This window comes from Camelina sativa, chromosome 9, assembly GCF_000633955.1.
Source record: "Camelina sativa cultivar DH55 chromosome 9, Cs, whole genome shotgun sequence".
Lineage (NCBI taxonomy): Eukaryota > Viridiplantae > Streptophyta > Magnoliopsida > Brassicales > Brassicaceae > Camelina > Camelina sativa.
In genome coordinates this window covers 30,422,799-30,440,283 of record NC_025693.1, presented here as the reverse complement: position 1 = coordinate 30,440,283, position 17,485 = coordinate 30,422,799, and the positions used below count along the sequence as shown (strand labels likewise).

The following is a 17,485-nucleotide window of genomic DNA, read 5'->3' as shown; positions in this document are numbered from 1 at the left end:
GAAGAGCACCACAAGTGTTTGAGCTCACCGCTGTTGAAGCTTTCGGCGACCTCTCCATTATGAGTGAAGATGCTGGATGGCGTCGGCATCCTCCAGGACGACGCGGCACACCAGTTGACAATGACATCCGAGAATGCACCGTTCCGATTGACATCGTAGAATGTACCTTGTGTCATCATCAGGACATGACCCACGGTAATAGCATTGCGCTAAGTTGTCGTCATGTTTTTCACAAGCATTGTTTCTTTCCTCTTTGCTCAAACGACGAGACAGTTCTCACTCATTGCCCTCAATGTAACAAAACAGCGTGTTAAATTTGTCCGGATTGTTGTCGTGTGTTTTTTGTCAATCTTATTAAACGGGCTACTTATATATTTTTTCCAAGTGTTATCTCAACTAAAATAAAATAAAAGTACTTTATTTCACACCGACTTATGAATCCTTATACATCAATTCATCGAGAAAATTGTTGATTCTGCCATGAACAGTAACAAAGATTTTATGAAATGCCATTTTTAATATCTTTTTCTCCCGCCTGCCACACACACATTGTATGAAGACCCTTATATCCTTCATCAATCTATCTCTCAAATTAAAGAATTTTAATTAAAATATAATTGTAAAACCATTTAATTGCATCGTAAACTGCAAATCGTTTCTTCTTTTCTTCTCAGAAATCTTCGTTTCTTCTTCTCTCTCTTGTCTTATCATCTTCTTCTTTGTTTCTTCTTCTTCGCCGCACATCCGCCTGAACAGTCCGTCCGACTTCTTTGTTTCTTCTTCTTCTTCGCGTTCTTTTATGTTTTTCGAAGAAATCCGAAAGCCCTATCCTTTTGTCTTTCTCATTTCAGTGTAGAGTCAGATGCGGAGATTCTAAGTGAGGGAAAGCCAAGGGCCGTCTCCCAGGTGAATTAGTTTATTTGTTTTGAACTAGCTTCAAAGCTGCTTAAATCGTCTTCCGTGTTAGGAATTTTATCTGTTTCTAACGAAAATAGTTGTTAAACAGACCATGGAAACCGATCTGATAGACCAGTTAATAGTTCCAAAATCTTTGTCCATCCAGTTTTTTTTATATGAGGATAGACCAAATGTTATTTGATAGACTACTTTTTCTCGATAGACCAGTTACAAGATCTGAAATTTTTGTCCATGCTATATTTTTTATATGACGATAGAACACTTATTGTCTGATAGACATCCTTCAGGAAAGGTTTTGGTCTACCATTACTTTTTTGGTCACTCCGTCTTTGGTAACTTACAAGTTACCTGCTGTGCATGTTATCTGGGGAGGTGGACGACATCCACCAGGAGAGGTTCTTGTCTACCATTAATTTTCTTCAAATAAATTTGATTATATTTACTTTTCCATGTCTAACATATATATTTGTCCACTGTGTAGGTTATCTCAGTAGATGGACCACAATATTAACCCCATGTACTTGTCCACCGAATTTATTTATATCGCTCATTATTATGTCTTAATATACCAAATTCAATACAGGAAATATTTATTTTCCCCATTATTATGTCTCCAATGCAGGTCTGATGACCACACAGGAACTGGGTATGTTCTCCCTCCGCAGGACAAGTTTCAGCAGTCAAGGTCTGTTGAACTGTAGTTTCCTCAGTTTCAACATTCAATGGATGCAGTAGGTGTCCACTGTTGACAAGTTTGTCCCTAATGCAGGTCTGTTGACCATGAAAGCACAAAAGCTGTAATACATCAGGTGGACCAGTTACAACAGCCAAGGTATGTCCACCCCCATTTATGCCTATTTATGTCTTCGTTTTGGGTGTAATAGACTAAATAGGCATGATTCATGTCCATCGCAACCATGTCCCCATTTACATATTCATATATGTTTGGTCATCCATTGTTGATTGTGAAAATTGTTATTCAAAACCCATTTGTCTATCGATTAACTAACATATTCATTTCTCGTTACTATAGTAATGTTGTTGGGGAACTCACTGACAATGATGATGCCATGGTGGACCAGATCAGACAAACAAGGTAGATGTCCACTCTCTGATGGACCAGCCATAAGTCACACAGTAGGCGTATTGTACACTTTTATTAGCCTCCTAGTTCTTCTTCTTGCACTTGGGTTTTGCATTATGAAATTTGGATACTGATAGACGTATCATCTTTCCTAGTTGGTCCATCCCATGTGGTAGACATGTATTTCTGTTGTTTTTTGTCCACCGCCAAGCGTATGTTTGTCCTATGCGGTGGAAATTGTATTTATGCTGTTTTTGTCTATCCTTTCTTCTACCACTATCCTACTCGATGGACATGTATTCATGTTTTTTGTGTCTACCTTTTAATATGGTTGTACAACTAATGTAGTGTTTTTTGTCTATCTTATTGTCATCTCTCTATTACAATATGACCATAGCCAATTTACACAAGTTAATGGTGGTAGACATTCTAATCCGATAGACATTCTTTACACAATTTAATGGTGGTAGACATTCTAATCCGATAGACATTATAGTTAGGATCGACCAAAAAAACGAAACAAAGTCAATATAAATAAAATCGAGGAACTTACAATCATGATAGACATAATAAAACCGATAGACATTACAAAGTCAATAGACATTACAATTCCGATAGACATAATAAAACCGATAGACATTGTTATCAACTGCTAGGGTAGACAACCCATTCGCTTCCCCATTATGTCCACAGTCAGTAGACAAGAAATGATCTCCACCATATGACAAATCGTCTTGTCCATCTGTGTCTACCAACATCCCAGTCGTGTTTCTTTCAGTATCGGTGGACACAATATTATGTCCTTCCTCGATGGTCGATGTTTTCTTCTTCTTCAGTGAAACATACAAATACAGTCCACCACACTCTTCATTCTTCACTTTAAACTGTTGAAACTCAACATCACTGTCTACTGAAACTGGGGGCATCTTACCTTGTGTAAAGACAATCATGTCTCCTGGGTGCCAAAAGCTTAACTCCATGTTGTTTTCCTCTTCTTTGACACCCAAAACCTCTGCAATTTTAGCCTCCAACCCCACAAACGTTGTATCTTTGTCGATTGACAAAAATCTTGCCATTTGCTCATGACGGACAGAAAACTTCCCCATCCCAATATCTGAACATGTCCATTCACCCATGAGACACACTCTCCCGAACATCTGCATAATTAATAGAAATAATCTTTTAACACAATTAATGCAGGAGGAATTCAATGTTGGCCATATTTAATGCAAGAACATCCTTCTTTCTAAATGAGAGGGCATTTTTGTCTTTTCAATTTATGCTTACTCCACAAAAATGGCATTTTTGGCGACAAAAGAAAAAAGTGGCATTTGGGAGAAATTTTTGAACAAAAATGGCATAACTAATAAAAATCCCATATTCATATCATGGGAACATGCAACCGTCGATATATATTTTAATTTTTACTTTATAAAGGAGACAGAAGTTGGGTAAACCATTTTTACACCCCCTACATCTATAGCTCTCTCCGTACGTATTTAACCCTGTGACAACTAATTAAAATTATATGCTCTTTTTAACCCAATCGGATATGTCAAAACGTCGTCAAACTTAACGTACCCACATTTACGTTACAAGACCTATCCACATCTCATCCTCGCATCCGCATTCTCACATCAACTTAATTTTTCCAACTTGTGAGAAAATAGTTGGCACAACTTGACTCATAACTCGACGTGATTTGCTCTACTTAATCTCACTGGAGAAGGAAAAACGAAAAAAAAGAAAAAAAGAAAAGAGAAGTAAATCTGAAGAACGTGTAACGTAGCTTGTGCCTGTTATTGTTATGGATCTTTTCTATAACTTAAATCTCCCGTAATCACGTACTAATAAGAGGAATTGTTTGAATACCAAAGCAGTAAAGAAGCAGCTGATGTGTTAAAGTTGAACCGAATCAACCAATCGTTTAAAAACAAACAATACAAACAAAGCGTCTGTATATAACTGATACACCAAATGATAAATAAATAAAAATGTTGTAAAGGGTATGCAAAACTAATGTAACCTATAGTTTCCCAGCTGCTCTTATTCCCATTAAGCAAACACCAAGAAGAGCCGCCCAATTCTAATGATACAACAAACCGTTTACAAATAAACGTATGAAACGAGTTCATCTGACTACACCTGATGGTTGATACGGTTAGGACAGAGTCAAGAGTAGTACCATTTTGCTTAATATCGATGTCTAGGACGCAAAGCGGAAAACGAATTCCCGCCTTGATCATGATGATGACTTCCTCTCCCTCTTCCTCTTCCTCCTCCTCTGCGGTCGCGGTCACCACCTTGTTGATGATGATGCTGATCACCATACCCTCGTGAGTTATTATGTTCGGACCCGCCTTGACCATGCCATTGTTGTTGTTGTTGATTATGATGATTACCAGAATACCCTCCTCCTCTAGTGTCATGGTGACCACCCCGTGATTGGCTCTGGTAAGGCTCTGATGGGAATCTCCCACTGGGTCCACGAGGTTGGTACCCACCTCGACTTTGGTAAGGAGGCGGCTGAGCATAACCTTGCACGCCAGGTGGAGCCATATAACCACCATGTTGGTAAGGAATTGGTGGAACATACTGCGGAGTATTGTAGCCGTAACCAGGAGGATGCTGAGCATGTACATCTGCTGGTGTCTGATATCCATGTCGGTCTGTTCCTATCTGTAAGCTGTTGGAGACAAGACGATGTGCTGCATCTCCCAGATGCCTCCCAGATACACTTCCAGGTGGGTTTTGCCTACAGAATTGAAAAAGAAAATAGCAATTTTAATATTCAACACTACGAATTCAAACTATTTCATAACACAGGCCTTCTTTTTTTACTTGGTTTGATTGATTTTATTACCTCCCCTGATTATTATGCATCCCATGATTATTCTGCATCCCGTGATTATTATGATGCCCATGATTATTATGCATCCCATGATTATTATGCATCGGTCTCCTTCCATTTTCCTCGTGCCACAGAGCAGGTGGGGGTTTTAAGTCTCCTACGTCCACAATCTGAACAGACGGGAGAAAACAACCAACTTAAGCTACCAATAAGATTTACCCACAGAGGTCACTCATAATAAGTTTCTTAGCCAATGAGCTAAAATATTCAAAAGTCCATAAAAGTCACAGATAAGACAAAATGTTATCACTTACCTTCTCAGGGAAGATGACACCAGGAGGAGGCCTGGTTATATGTTCATGTGTATCTGGAAGCCTGTAAATGCAACATCTGAGAAGCAATGAAAAAAAAAAATCAGTATCGCATCTTTAATCAATTTAAGCTTTGAACATCTTGAAATTAGGTCTGTGATCTCACATGACTTGGTTGGTCAAGATGTCCTCCATACCCTCCATTGGGGACCTGAATACTGGCGGGTGAGTCTCCCCTGAACACGGAGTCAAGTAGCCATTCATACCATCACTGCAAGTAGTTCTAAGAACATCAGGAAAACGACTTGGTATTTGTTGGCCTTAGTGAGATATCCAACTGACCAACTTACTTCATACTCATCCATCATGAAGTCATAAAACATAAAAAATGAGGTATGTTCTACAAACCTGAGCTCAGGTTTGATCTTAACCTTATAGTCTACTCTCTCCCTGTCACTTAATTGCCGACAGTGGTTGTCAAGTGAAAAGATGAGTTCAGCCAGGCGATGAGACGTTGCTATGAAAAGCATATCACACATCCTGCTGTTTCTACGCCTCTCTTCATCCTACAGATTAAAGAGAGAGCACTTTAAAATCCATCTTTTTGGAAGCACACATTTTGATGTGAAGGAAAGACGTATAGGGCAGCTTACCGTCAATGTAAATTCCACTTCGGAAACAGCTTCTAGTAGGCGCTTTTCATCAATGAAAGGCAGCTTAGCAATTCCCTTTGATGAAAAAAAAAAATGCGTCAAAAGAAGTGATTGTGTTTCCAATACATAAGTAAGCGATAAAGAAAAACAATGGCTACCTGCCACGAAAATCGCTTTCCATTCATGTCGACCTCAAAATCTAAAAAAGAACAGAAAGCGTTGTCGATATAATTTGTAACAACAATTAATACTCAGAAAAAGATGGAATCTTCACAAGGAAAGGAAGCACTACCAGTTGGGTAAAAATCAATGATAGGAGAGGTGGGATCAGTCATCAAGGTCCTGTAGCGCTCTGGAAGTGCATGCGCACTGACCACCAAATAAAGTAACGATTATAGATATACCATAGAGAGGAAACAATAATGTAGAAAAGATAGAGAAAAAGCATTAATGCCCAAGGTATACCTTGCTGCTGGGAACACCCCAAGAAGTTGATTGAAAGGCTTAAAGGGAGTTCCTAACTCAAACTTAATATCCAGCTCTCCCAAATCCCTCAGATCAGAAGCAAATGGTGCATAATGATAAGGATAAAACCTGTAACAGTAAAGTACAATTATATCAGGAGTGAAATCTATAACCTTCCACAGTCAATAAACACCTAGGAATCTAACAAGCAAATATAGTGTCTAAACGCACCACTGCCATGAGCAAACACCTTCCATGTAATAATGCATGACCCAACAAAGGCCTTCTGTATACTTCAAAACCTGTACAAAAGAATGTTTCACAAATTAGAAGGACCTTTCCAGAAGTGGAACCAAAACTTAAATTATATATCATTCTCAAACTTACAACATCCTTCCGCACTCTTTCCATTTCTTCAGGGGTTACTACTGAGAACTTCTCTTCATAATATCTTTCTCTCCATCCAGGTTCCCCTAGTTTCACCTATGCAAATGAAAACCATTTTCAGGAATGAAGGGAGACCCAAAGATTGACAGTCAAAGGGTAACTGGAAAAATAAAGAAATTTCTAATTTAAACTATAAATCTAATTAGAAAGAACCTTGTCCTCTTCAGTAGTATCCGAGTTGAAAGCATCTGATTTCTCACGAATTAACTCCTTGAGTTTTGTCTTTAGCTCCTCTTTGTTCTCGTGTTCCTGAAATAAGTAGATAAATTAATAATTGCTCGCATATATAAGGTTCATCAACTCTCAACTAAACAGTGACAAAGGAGTTAAAAATCACATAATGCCTCTCCAGGAAAGGAATGCATACATCAGATTCGAGACTGTTCTCGACGTCAACAATAGCAGCACCAACACTGGATCCTGAAGATAAACGTCGAACTTTTGGATGCGGAGCAGACATGCCATCATTAGACTGAAATGGTGACGGTGTAGGAGCCGAAGCAAGTCGAGAACCACTAAATCGTGCAACTGGAACAAGAGAATCTGGTTGAACTGTCGGAGCTGCATCATCCATTCTTCTTGTCTGAGCTTTATCTCGCTTTACTCTTTCCGCTTGCCTCTAATATAAACAGAGCAAGAAGAACCATCAATACACATCACTACAGAAAGATTAGTAATATACATGTCTTGTCGTGATACAAAAACAATGTTGAACCATGTAAATTTCTTTAAATGGATCAAGTTACAGAGTCATCACTTATGTGCAGAGGTTTCCAGCAGGTTTTATTGGTCAAGGGTTTCCAAATGACCACAATGTAGCAATAGATATACTTGCAAAGCAAACAAGATTCACATTCACTCTACGAAGCTTAAGAATATACGTGGAGCCCAATACAGTTTCCATGAAAATGCAATTATATATTATATAACAAAACTCTGGGGAAGTATTAATATCTCTGCAAGCTCTAGTACTCAAAATTTATAACAATAATATGATGCAACCAAGTGGGAAAAGGGAACTGTGTGCTAGTCACATAATATCAGATATATCGATAGCAGATAATTAGCTACTCAGGTAATGTGCCTCACTATAAGGCCAAAAAGAAGTACGTTTTCTAACCTGATGCAACCTCGCTCTCTTCTGAAATATCTTATCTTCGTACGATCCAACAGCCTGAATAAACTGTTCCACCCTCTTTAAATTTGGCTGGAGGGGATAACATCAAAAGATGAAGTCAAAACCATGTCACCTAAGGGTAAATTGGAAAACGAATTATTTGAGTAAACTAGTCCAATATCAATGGAGAATAAGCACCTTGCATCCATCAGTTAAATAGCCGTCAAATGACCGAAATTCCTTCTTGTAAACAGCCATAAGCAAGTTGATAGCACCCTGGAGAAATGAAGAATTACAGCAACGTTTCATCAAACGATAATTTAGAATGTGATGTAAGATATGTCAAGTTCTTAACATAGGATAGAATAACGGAATTGACGTATGCCTCAGACATTGAACCGATAACCACCAATTCTAAAGTATCTTTTCAAACTAAGGTATCCCTTGAAGGTTCTTTACACCGATAATTCAAAACGAAATTCAAATCCAGGCAACACAAACCTCTCGAATCTCCAATGTCGGCATATGTGGTAAGAAATCATTGCCCACAAAGAAACATATGAAGATAAAATCATCAACAATGCGCTCTAGATCAATCTCAAATGGAGGGTTGGGAATCCTCATTTCAAGCTCCAGGTATTCTCTAAGAACCCAAATATGGAGGAACTGACAAAAAGAATTAAAGACATTAGACTTGACAATAATATCACACATAAAGACTGTATCTCAAGAACCTGCTGATTGTTATTATGAACTTAGTCATGAATTTCAACCTGATATGGCTTTTTGACGAAATCATTTCCAACGCCCTTCTCATCAAATTCTCCTGCCCTCTTCTTTGCTTTTCCTTCACAATTTGCAGCCATATGGCCCATTTGACCACACAAGAAGCATTTATCCTGCTGTCCAGGAGTATAGACAACCTAAATCATAGGATGAAATTTTGAAATTCAGTTTAGTTACCCAGGAAAACAATATAATTTGAAGATTTTACTCCAGTTGTCTCCTCCCCGTTTTTCCTACCCACTTTTGTTATTATTTCATGAGGAAAATATAAAAAGCCCTTAAACACATAATTTGAATACAAAAACATGTGGAAGAGTAAATCAAAAACCTCTCGAAGAATTGAAAAATGAACTTCATGGGTCGCCAAGCCCAACATAATCAAGTCAGCGTCCTGTAAAAGAAAGCAGGTGAAAATGAGCCTCATTAGTTAATAACACACTAGAAAGTGAAGGCCAAGCAAATAAATAAGTAATCAAGACCTCAGGATAGTTTTTGGTCCAAGTACACATTAGAAAATGAAGAATCATACCAGTCCATACAAGCAATGCCGAGTGTTTGGGTCAAAACCAGGAAGATTTCTTTGAAGCCGAATGTATGACATAATTTTATGCTCCCCTTCACCTGGAACATTTGCGTCCGAAAGGATAACCTTTGCAGTTCAACGATTAGGTGCAAAATTAGTCATAAACTGTGTGAAGATTGAGAAAATGTCAAGAACTAATAGGGAAGCAACAACTATAAACATCACAAATACCTTAATATTTTTCCAACCAACATCATGATTAAGTCTAAGGTGCACATAATATTGCAGCGCTATAGATAGAACACCCATGAATTCAGTTCCAGGTGTAATAACATTAGAATCAAACACTTGAGAGTCCACTTTTGGAGGGAGTCTTCTACCCTCCCTCTCAAACTCCTCTCGCAGACGTTCTTCTTCAGCAGCCTGTAATATTAACAATGTCAACAGATTTCCATTGAAAAGGAAGGAGACTCGTTAACAGAATCTAAAAGAAGAAAAAAAAGGCACGTAAAACGAATCAAGAACAAAACAAACATCAGGAGCATGCCTAGATGAAAGTAAAATAGCAAAAGGAAAACGAAGTTTTGTCTGGCTGAGGAAACTACACAGTAGAAACCCCATGCCAGTATGGGGGGGATAAAAAAGAACATACAGCATCGGAAGCATCTTTAGCGGATCTAAACCGTCTAGACCTCTGTTGATTCATTTTAGCTCTTGGAGCAACACCATCTAAGACCCAATCAAAACATACACAAAAGTTTAAGAAAGAGTATGCTTAAAGCTTAATACTTTATATTGCCCGATAAAAAGAATACTAACCAATAGCCATATAGAGCAACTTCCTTGGCCGTACCATCACGAAAAGCCTATCAATGTAGTCAAACATACACTGAAACACCTCCTCAAAGGTAGTTGGAGATGGCTGCAATGAAACAAATTAAAGGACATTACTTTAATTAAAGGGTAACTCCTAAATCAATGCTACAGTATCAAAATTTGAAAACCCTAATCTCGTCTCAAATAAATTAAAACAATGAAGAAGGAAGGAGAGAAGGAAACGTTACCCTATCTTCAGGGTGGAAGCAAGGATGGATAATCCCGTTCATGTCGAGATAGAGATTATCGTATTCGAGATTGTTAGGGTTAGGTTTACTAGTATCAACGGGTATCTTGATGCCTTCGATTTCAACAGGCTCTTCCTCGATAACATCCGCCACTAACAGCGGATACTTCTCGGCCAACCACCGGTAAAACGACGGTACTCCCATCCTTCAACGATCTCGAAGATATGAATCTCCACAAAAGGATAACAAAACTCAGAGAGACCTAAGCAGAGAGTATGAATGAATGAATCAAACCAACGGTGTTTGCCGACGGCGGGTAAGGTCACTTGTGCATATTAATTGGATTTTTTCCTTTTCTGGAACAGAGCAAAACCGGATATTCGGGATTAGTCTAAAACTAATTGGGCCTTAACCGGAAAAAAGATTTGGGGCTTTTCTATTTCCTAAGAAAACTCAACTCAACAAGCCCAATTATGTTGGACACTACAAAACAAAAACGAAAAAACTCCGTTGCCGGGACTCGAACCCGGGTCTCTCGGGTGAGAGCCGAGTATCCTGACCAGCTAGACTACAACGGATTTGTGACTAACAGCGTTGGCAAATGTTACTAATATGTTAACAGAGGTTGACTACAATTAGTCCACACAGACTCGTCGTGTACTTGTTTTTTTTTGGACATCAGACTCGTGTACTTGATTAAACTAGTCTCTTTCGGCTTTATGTCTTGTTCTTGTGGTCCCTCTATTACGGCAGAAATTATGATTCTTGGATTGAAATATCATTTTATCTTAAATTATCTTTGTGAAATCAGTGGCATAATTAAAATACATTTTTCTAACAATCTATATGTCTACATTATTGTTTTTTTTTGTTGCATTTGTCTACATTATCTATATGTCTCATAGTCTCAGTGTCACTACTGAATAAAGTGGTTTTTATGTAACGGAAAAGGAAAAAAAAAAACATTCATTTGTTTAACAATTACAAAAGCCCCTTTGGGTTTGTGGAAATTATAGGGTGAACCAAGAACCTAGTTAGTTAGTTAACTAACCCATCTGCCGAACAAGGTATGAACAAAAAAAATGAACTATTGCTTCTCGGTATTTAAACTAACAAGCTTTGAAAATGAAACTAAAATATTCATAATCTAATCACTTATAAAGTAGTACTACATAATTGTTCAATAAGTAAATATGCAACCTTGGTGATAAATACTATGTACGATTCGTGATTTAACTGGCCGTGAGAGATGCAGAGTTGGTCGTAACATTTGTCACAACATTGGTAGCTACAAACATATTGCAGATATTGTGTCATACACGCACATGTATACGAACACAAAAACCATACCCACCTAAGATATTTTCTTATAAGTCATAATGCTTATACTTTTGACAATATGTCTAATGCTTAGTGAGATAATCTCTTACTATAGTTTATCACATATACTCCCAATTTAGGATAAGCCGGTGTCTTTGCTCAAACGTGAGTTCGAGAGAATGACAGTACCATGAGGTCAGGACTAATCTAAATGTAGGAAAACATCTCTTTTATCAGCACCTTTATCTCGGTTCTGTTTTATCATAGATGTAGGTAAGATTTTTCTATCAATCGATACAAATGTGTTAAGTTTTGTTTAAAGTACAACAAAAACATTTTCTTTCTTTATATAATTAGCTTTTTGGGGAACAACAAAAAATTCACATAATCGTTTTTCCGGCGAAGGCATCGACCCCGTTTTCTCCACCTTTGTAATTAGTTCCAAGGCCGAGCCCATTAGTGGTAGGCCCATTATCATTACTAATATTAATAGAAAAGTTTTTTTTTTTAAAAAAAAAAAAAAAAAAAAAAAAAAATTCACATAATCCCAAGAGTTCTATACAGTGGAATCCAAAACGATGTCGTTATTACACTCTCCCTCCCTACTACGCTCCTCTCTTATATTATAACAACGAAACAACTAAAAAATATCATCTCTGCAAAAAAAGGATCTATCCTTTCTCCTCTCTAATGGCCGCAACGGTCATTTTCTTCCTTCACTTAACCTTCTTCTCCACCGTCTTCTTCTCAAGATTCCACCACACCTCCGCCGTCTCATCAGAGATTCAAGCACTCACATCGTTCAAACTCTCTCTCCACGACCCTCTAGGCGCTCTCGAATCATGGAACCAATCGTCTCCCTCAGCTCCATGCGACTGGCACGGCGTCTCCTGCTTCTCCAACCGTGTACGAGAGCTTCGTCTCCCTCGCCTACACCTTTCAGGCCACCTCAGTCCTCGACTCGGTGAGTTGACTCAGCTCCGTAAACTCAGTCTCCACTCAAACGACATAAACGGCGCCGTTCCTTCCTCTCTCTCTCGCTGCGTCTTCCTTAGAGCGCTTTACCTCCACTACAACTCCTTCTCCGGCGATTTCCCACCGGAGATATTAAATCTCAGGAACCTCCAAGTACTCAACGCTGCTCACAACTCACTCACCGGAAACATCTCCGGCGTCACGGTTTCGAAGAGTCTCCGTTACGTCGATTTATCTTCCAACGCAATCTCCGGCAAGATTCCGGCGAATTTCACGGCGAAATCATCTCTCCAGCTCATCAACCTCTCGTACAACCGTTTCTCCGGTGAGATCCCGGCGACATTGGGACAACTACGAGACCTAGAGTACCTATGGCTAGACTCAAACGAGTTACAAGGCACAATACCATCTGCATTATCAAACTGTTCGTCGCTTATTCACTTTAGCGTAACCGGAAACTCCCTCACCGGTTTAATCCCTGCGACTCTCGGAAAAATCCCAAACCTCCAGGTGATTTCATTATCGGAGAATTCATTAACCGGAACAGTACCGGCGAGTCTTGTATGTGGCTATTACGGTTACAATTCGTCCATGCGGATCATTCAATTAGGAGTTAATAACTTCACGGGGATAGCTAAACCGCCGTCTTGCGTGAACCCTAATTTAGAGATCCTCGACGTTCACGAGAATCGCATTAATGGCGATTTTCCCGCGTGGTTGACTGATTTGACCTCTTTAATCGTTTTGGATTTATCTCGAAACGGTTTCTCCGGCGGGTTTCCGGGTCAAATTGGTAATTTGGCGGCGCTTCAGGAGCTTAGAGTAGCTAACAATTCTTTAATTGGTGAAATCCCGACGAGTATCGGAAACTGCAGATCATTGCGTGTCGTTGATTTCGAAGGGAACAAGTTCTCGGGTCAGATTCCGGGTTTTTTTAGTCAGTTACGGAGCCTGACAACGGTATCTCTCGGAAGAAACGGGTTCTCGGGTCGGATTCCATCGGATCTTCTTACGTTACACGGACTCGAGACGTTGAGTCTCAACGAGAATCATCTTACCGGAGCAATACCGTCGGAGATAACGAAGCTAGCTAATCTTAGCGTTCTTAACCTCAGCTTCAATAGATTTTCCGGTGAAATTCCGGCCAATGTGGGTGACTTAAAGAGCTTGAGTGTTTTAAACCTAAGTGGATGCGGGTTAACGGGTCGGATTCCGGTTAGTGTTAGCGGATTAATGAAGCTTCGGGTTTTGGATTTAAGTAAACAGAGTATCTCCGGTCAGTTACCAGTCGAGCTCTTTGGTTTACCGGATCTTCATGTGGTTGCTCTTGGAAACAACGAGTTCGACGGCGTCGTACCGGAAGGTTTTAGCAGCTTGGTTAGTCTTAAGTACTTAAACCTCAGTTCCAATTCATTTACCGGACATATCCCTTCCACCTATGGGTTTCTCAAGTCAGTACAAGTGCTTTCCCTGTCTCACAATCGGATCTCTGGTTCAATCCCGCCGGAGATTGGTAATTGCTCTAGTCTTGAGGTTCTTGAACTCGGTTGGAACCGGTTAAATGGTCACATTCCGGTTTATGTTTCTAGATTGTCTCGTTTGAGGAAGCTTGATTTAGGTCACAACAGTTTAACAGGGAGTGTTCCTGATCAGGTTTCTAAAGATTCGTCGCTAGAGTCTCTCCTGCTTAATTCGAATTCTCTATCGGGTCGAATACCGGAATCTTTATCAAGACTGGTTAACCTAACCGCGTTGGATCTTTCTTCCAACAGATTGAACTCCACTATACCATCAAGTCTTTCTCGACTTCAGTCTCTGAGCTACTTCAACGTATCAAGAAACAGCTTACAAGGGGAGATTCCAACAGCTCTAGCTGTGCGTTTTCCTAATCCGTCCGGCTTTGTTAATAACCCGAGACTTTGCGGTAAACCGCTCGGTATAGAATGTCCAAACGTTAGGAGACGAAGAAGGAGAAAGCTAATCTTACTGGTGACGCTAGCAGTGGCTGGAGCTTTGTTGTTGTTACTCTGTTGTTGTGGTTATGTGTTCAGTTTATGGAAATGGCGGAACAAACTAAGATTGGGTTTGACTCGGGACAAGAAAGGGACTCCATCACGTACATCCAAGGCTAGTTCTGGTGGGACAAGAGGAGAAGACAACAATGGTGGACCTAAACTTGTGATGTTCAACAACAAGATCACATTAGCTGAAACTTTAGAAGCCACGAGACAATTCGACGAAGAAAACGTATTGAGTCGAGGAAGGTACGGGTTAATTTTCAAGGCAACGTTTAGAGACGGGATGGTTCTATCGGTTCGGAGACTCATGGACGGTGCTTCGATAACCGACGCAACGTTCCGTAACCAAGCAGAGGCTTTAGGTAGAGTGAAGCACAAGAACATCACTGTCTTGAGAGGATATTATTGCGGACCGCCTGATCTAAGACTTCTAGTTTACGACTACATGCCCAACGGAAACCTCTCCACGCTTTTGCAAGAAGCATCACACCAAGACGGACACGTCTTGAACTGGCCAATGCGTCATCTCATCGCTCTTGGAATCGCTAGAGGACTCTCCTTCTTGCATTCTTTATCAATCATTCACGGCGATCTTAAACCGCAAAACGTCCTCTTCGATGCAGATTTCGAAGCTCATTTGTCAGAGTTTGGGTTAGATAGATTGACTGCACTGACTCCCGCTGAAGAACCGTCAACTTCATCCACTCCGGTCGGGTCTTTAGGCTACATTGCACCCGAAGCATCATTAACGGGGGAAGCAAGTAAAGAGAGCGACGTGTACAGCTTTGGGATCGTGTTGTTAGAGATCTTGACGGGGAAAAAAGCAGTGATGTTCACGGAGGATGAAGATATAGTGAAATGGGTGAAGAGACAGTTACAAAAGGGTCAGATCGTTGAGTTGCTGGAACCGGGTTTGTTGGAGCTTGACCCGGAAAGTTCGGAGTGGGAAGAGTTCTTGTTAGGGATCAAAGTTGGGTTGTTGTGTACCGGAGGAGACGTCGTTGATCGTCCATCAATGGCTGATGTTGTGTTCATGCTTGAAGGGTGTAGAGTCGGTCCGGCGATTTCCTTGTCCGCCGATCCTACTTCACCTACTTCTCCAGCCGCCAACGCCGCATCTTGATGTCGCTTTATTTTTCTAATCATTCTATTTCTTTTTCTTTTTTTCCTTTGTGGATAATTCATTTTCTTTTTATTGTTGACTTTTATTGTTCCGTGACTTTTCTTGTGTTGTACTTGTCACGGGTACCACAATCTGATTTCAAGTCGTCAAATCTATTGAATTTTCCACGACGAATCAGTTCAATACTTCAATGTGTCATCTCTTGTGTTACTATCGAACAGTTTTTTCCCGGAATTCTCGTTCAATAAAAATATCATGTTCCTGAAAATTATAACAATACAAAATTAGTAATAAGATATAGTATAATTTTGCCCCAAAAAAAAGATATAGTATGACCCTACGGCGCCGTTTGGTAAGCATTGCGTGTATTCTTCAGACAGCTTTCCGTGAATTGGTCAGTGGGTTAAGAGTAGATGTGGGGTTCTCTCCTTCTCAAGTCTCAACATTGTCTTCGGTTCTGTTTAGTTCCCGCCAAATACGTTTGGACAAGTGGGTGTGTGACACGTGGTTGTCTCTCCCTAGGGAGATGAAAGTAGCCGTTGCTTGGATTCTTGTGTTTGTGTTTGTGTTTGGGAATAGTGAAGTTAAGCCGTCAGAGGACGAAAAGCTTTTTAAGCAGAGAGCCTAAATTGTCTGAAACCAAGCCACGTCGGATTTTACACTGTTCATAGCCTGTGTACTTGTTTTTTCTTGGCTTTTTTTACTCATATACTATTATTGCTTCTCTTTCAATTATTTAATTTCTAATGTTTGGTAGGTGTATATATCAATGGATAACTCCGCCTTGTTATATAGTCTTTGGATTCCTTTATAAAACCCTAAGGAATAAACTTTTAAGTAGTATAAACCTTTGTCAAAAGAAAAAGAAAAAAAAACTTTATGTATTAAATCAAAGCCCATAGAGACAACATTTAATTTTCCATGAAATTTTCGAAAATACGTTGTTCATGAAGATAATTAAATCAAGAATGGTAGCCGTGAAGAAGGGACTGGTGTAATCAAGAAGGGAAGGAGAATAAATGCAGAGGGAGTTGTAAGTTTGTGTGAGAGAGTTTAATGAATGTTGTTGCTGTGTGGACAACGACTCATCGGATTGTTAAATGTGTCATATCGCCCTCTCTCTTTGCCTGCTGCTGTCTTTATAACGAGTCATGGCTATTATTTGACTGTGCTTGTGTTGTTGGCATGTTCTCTTGAACCCACCACTGCCATTATTTTAACCACCATCATTATTTTCTTGTATGAAGCGCGAATGGTACGATAGTTGTATTTACTGTGAAAACGGTCATTCCTTCAATGCTGTGTTCATTTATTGAAAATAAAATCGAATATTCTACTTAGTTCATGTAACAGAGTTTATAAATCTCACACTCTGAACAACATATACTGATTATTAGAGTTATTGGCTACTATAATCATTGCGGATTAGTTTTCATTCCGAGGGAAACTAACACATTGTGTACGTAAATATCGTCAATTACTTTATGATGCAAATGAAAAAATTGAATGATTTTGGTACAACGTCAACTGATTTCACACAAGTTTGTTTCCAATAATATAACCGAACTCAGATGCACACAAAAAGGAGAAGCGAAACATTACATAAAACTTATCATATCAGAGATGATGATAATAATAATAAGTCTCCGCTGCTTTCACTCAGCTCTAGACTGACCAGCTCGAGATGAGAGGATGATACCGACAATGAGACCATACAGTGCAAGCGCTTCCGCAAAGATGAGAATCAGAATCATTCCCACAAAGAGCTTTGGCTGTTGCGCATTCGCTCTGCAAAATATAACATGCATGAGATTAAACAAAACAGATTCC

The 17,485-nt window shown here is 39.5% G+C and overlaps 2 protein-coding genes and 1 non-coding gene across 4 annotated transcripts; 1 reads left to right on the top strand and 2 right to left on the bottom strand.

Moving 5' to 3' along the window:
• Nucleotides 3,898-10,563, bottom strand: LOC104713215 (5'-3' exoribonuclease 3). 2 transcript variants are annotated; one of them, XM_010430288.2, is made up of 23 exons: nucleotides 10,220-10,563; nucleotides 9,975-10,077; nucleotides 9,808-9,884; nucleotides 9,387-9,578; nucleotides 9,162-9,281; nucleotides 8,961-9,023; nucleotides 8,620-8,769; nucleotides 8,348-8,512; nucleotides 8,045-8,122; nucleotides 7,850-7,936; nucleotides 7,097-7,348; nucleotides 6,883-6,978; nucleotides 6,670-6,765; nucleotides 6,514-6,584; nucleotides 6,283-6,411; nucleotides 6,110-6,186; nucleotides 5,976-6,016; nucleotides 5,818-5,892; nucleotides 5,573-5,730; nucleotides 5,331-5,435; nucleotides 5,168-5,243; nucleotides 4,866-5,023; nucleotides 3,898-4,757 (listed from the first exon to the last, which is right to left on the bottom strand). In XM_010430288.2, the coding sequence occupies exons 1-23, from the start codon at nucleotides 10,421-10,423 to the stop codon at nucleotides 4,196-4,198; spliced, it is 3,135 nt and encodes a 1,044-aa protein (XP_010428590.1). In that variant the 5' UTR covers nucleotides 10,424-10,563; the 3' UTR covers nucleotides 3,898-4,195. The 2 variants fall into 2 exon arrangements, with proteins under 2 accessions (XP_010428590.1, XP_010428591.1); XM_010430289.2 differs by lacking the exons at nucleotides 9,808-9,884; nucleotides 9,975-10,077; nucleotides 10,220-10,563 and having other exon boundaries at nucleotides 9,162-9,268; nucleotides 9,387-9,469.
• Nucleotides 10,725-10,797, bottom strand: TRNAE-CUC. Its single transcript has one exon. It is a non-coding gene; the product is annotated as a tRNA-Glu (tRNA).
• LOC104713214 (probable LRR receptor-like serine/threonine-protein kinase At4g36180) lies at nucleotides 12,207-15,829 on the top strand. Its single transcript, XM_010430287.2, has one exon. It carries the CDS (start codon nucleotides 12,230-12,232, stop codon nucleotides 15,653-15,655), a length of 3,426 nt encoding a protein of 1,141 aa, XP_010428589.1. The 5' UTR covers nucleotides 12,207-12,229; the 3' UTR covers nucleotides 15,656-15,829.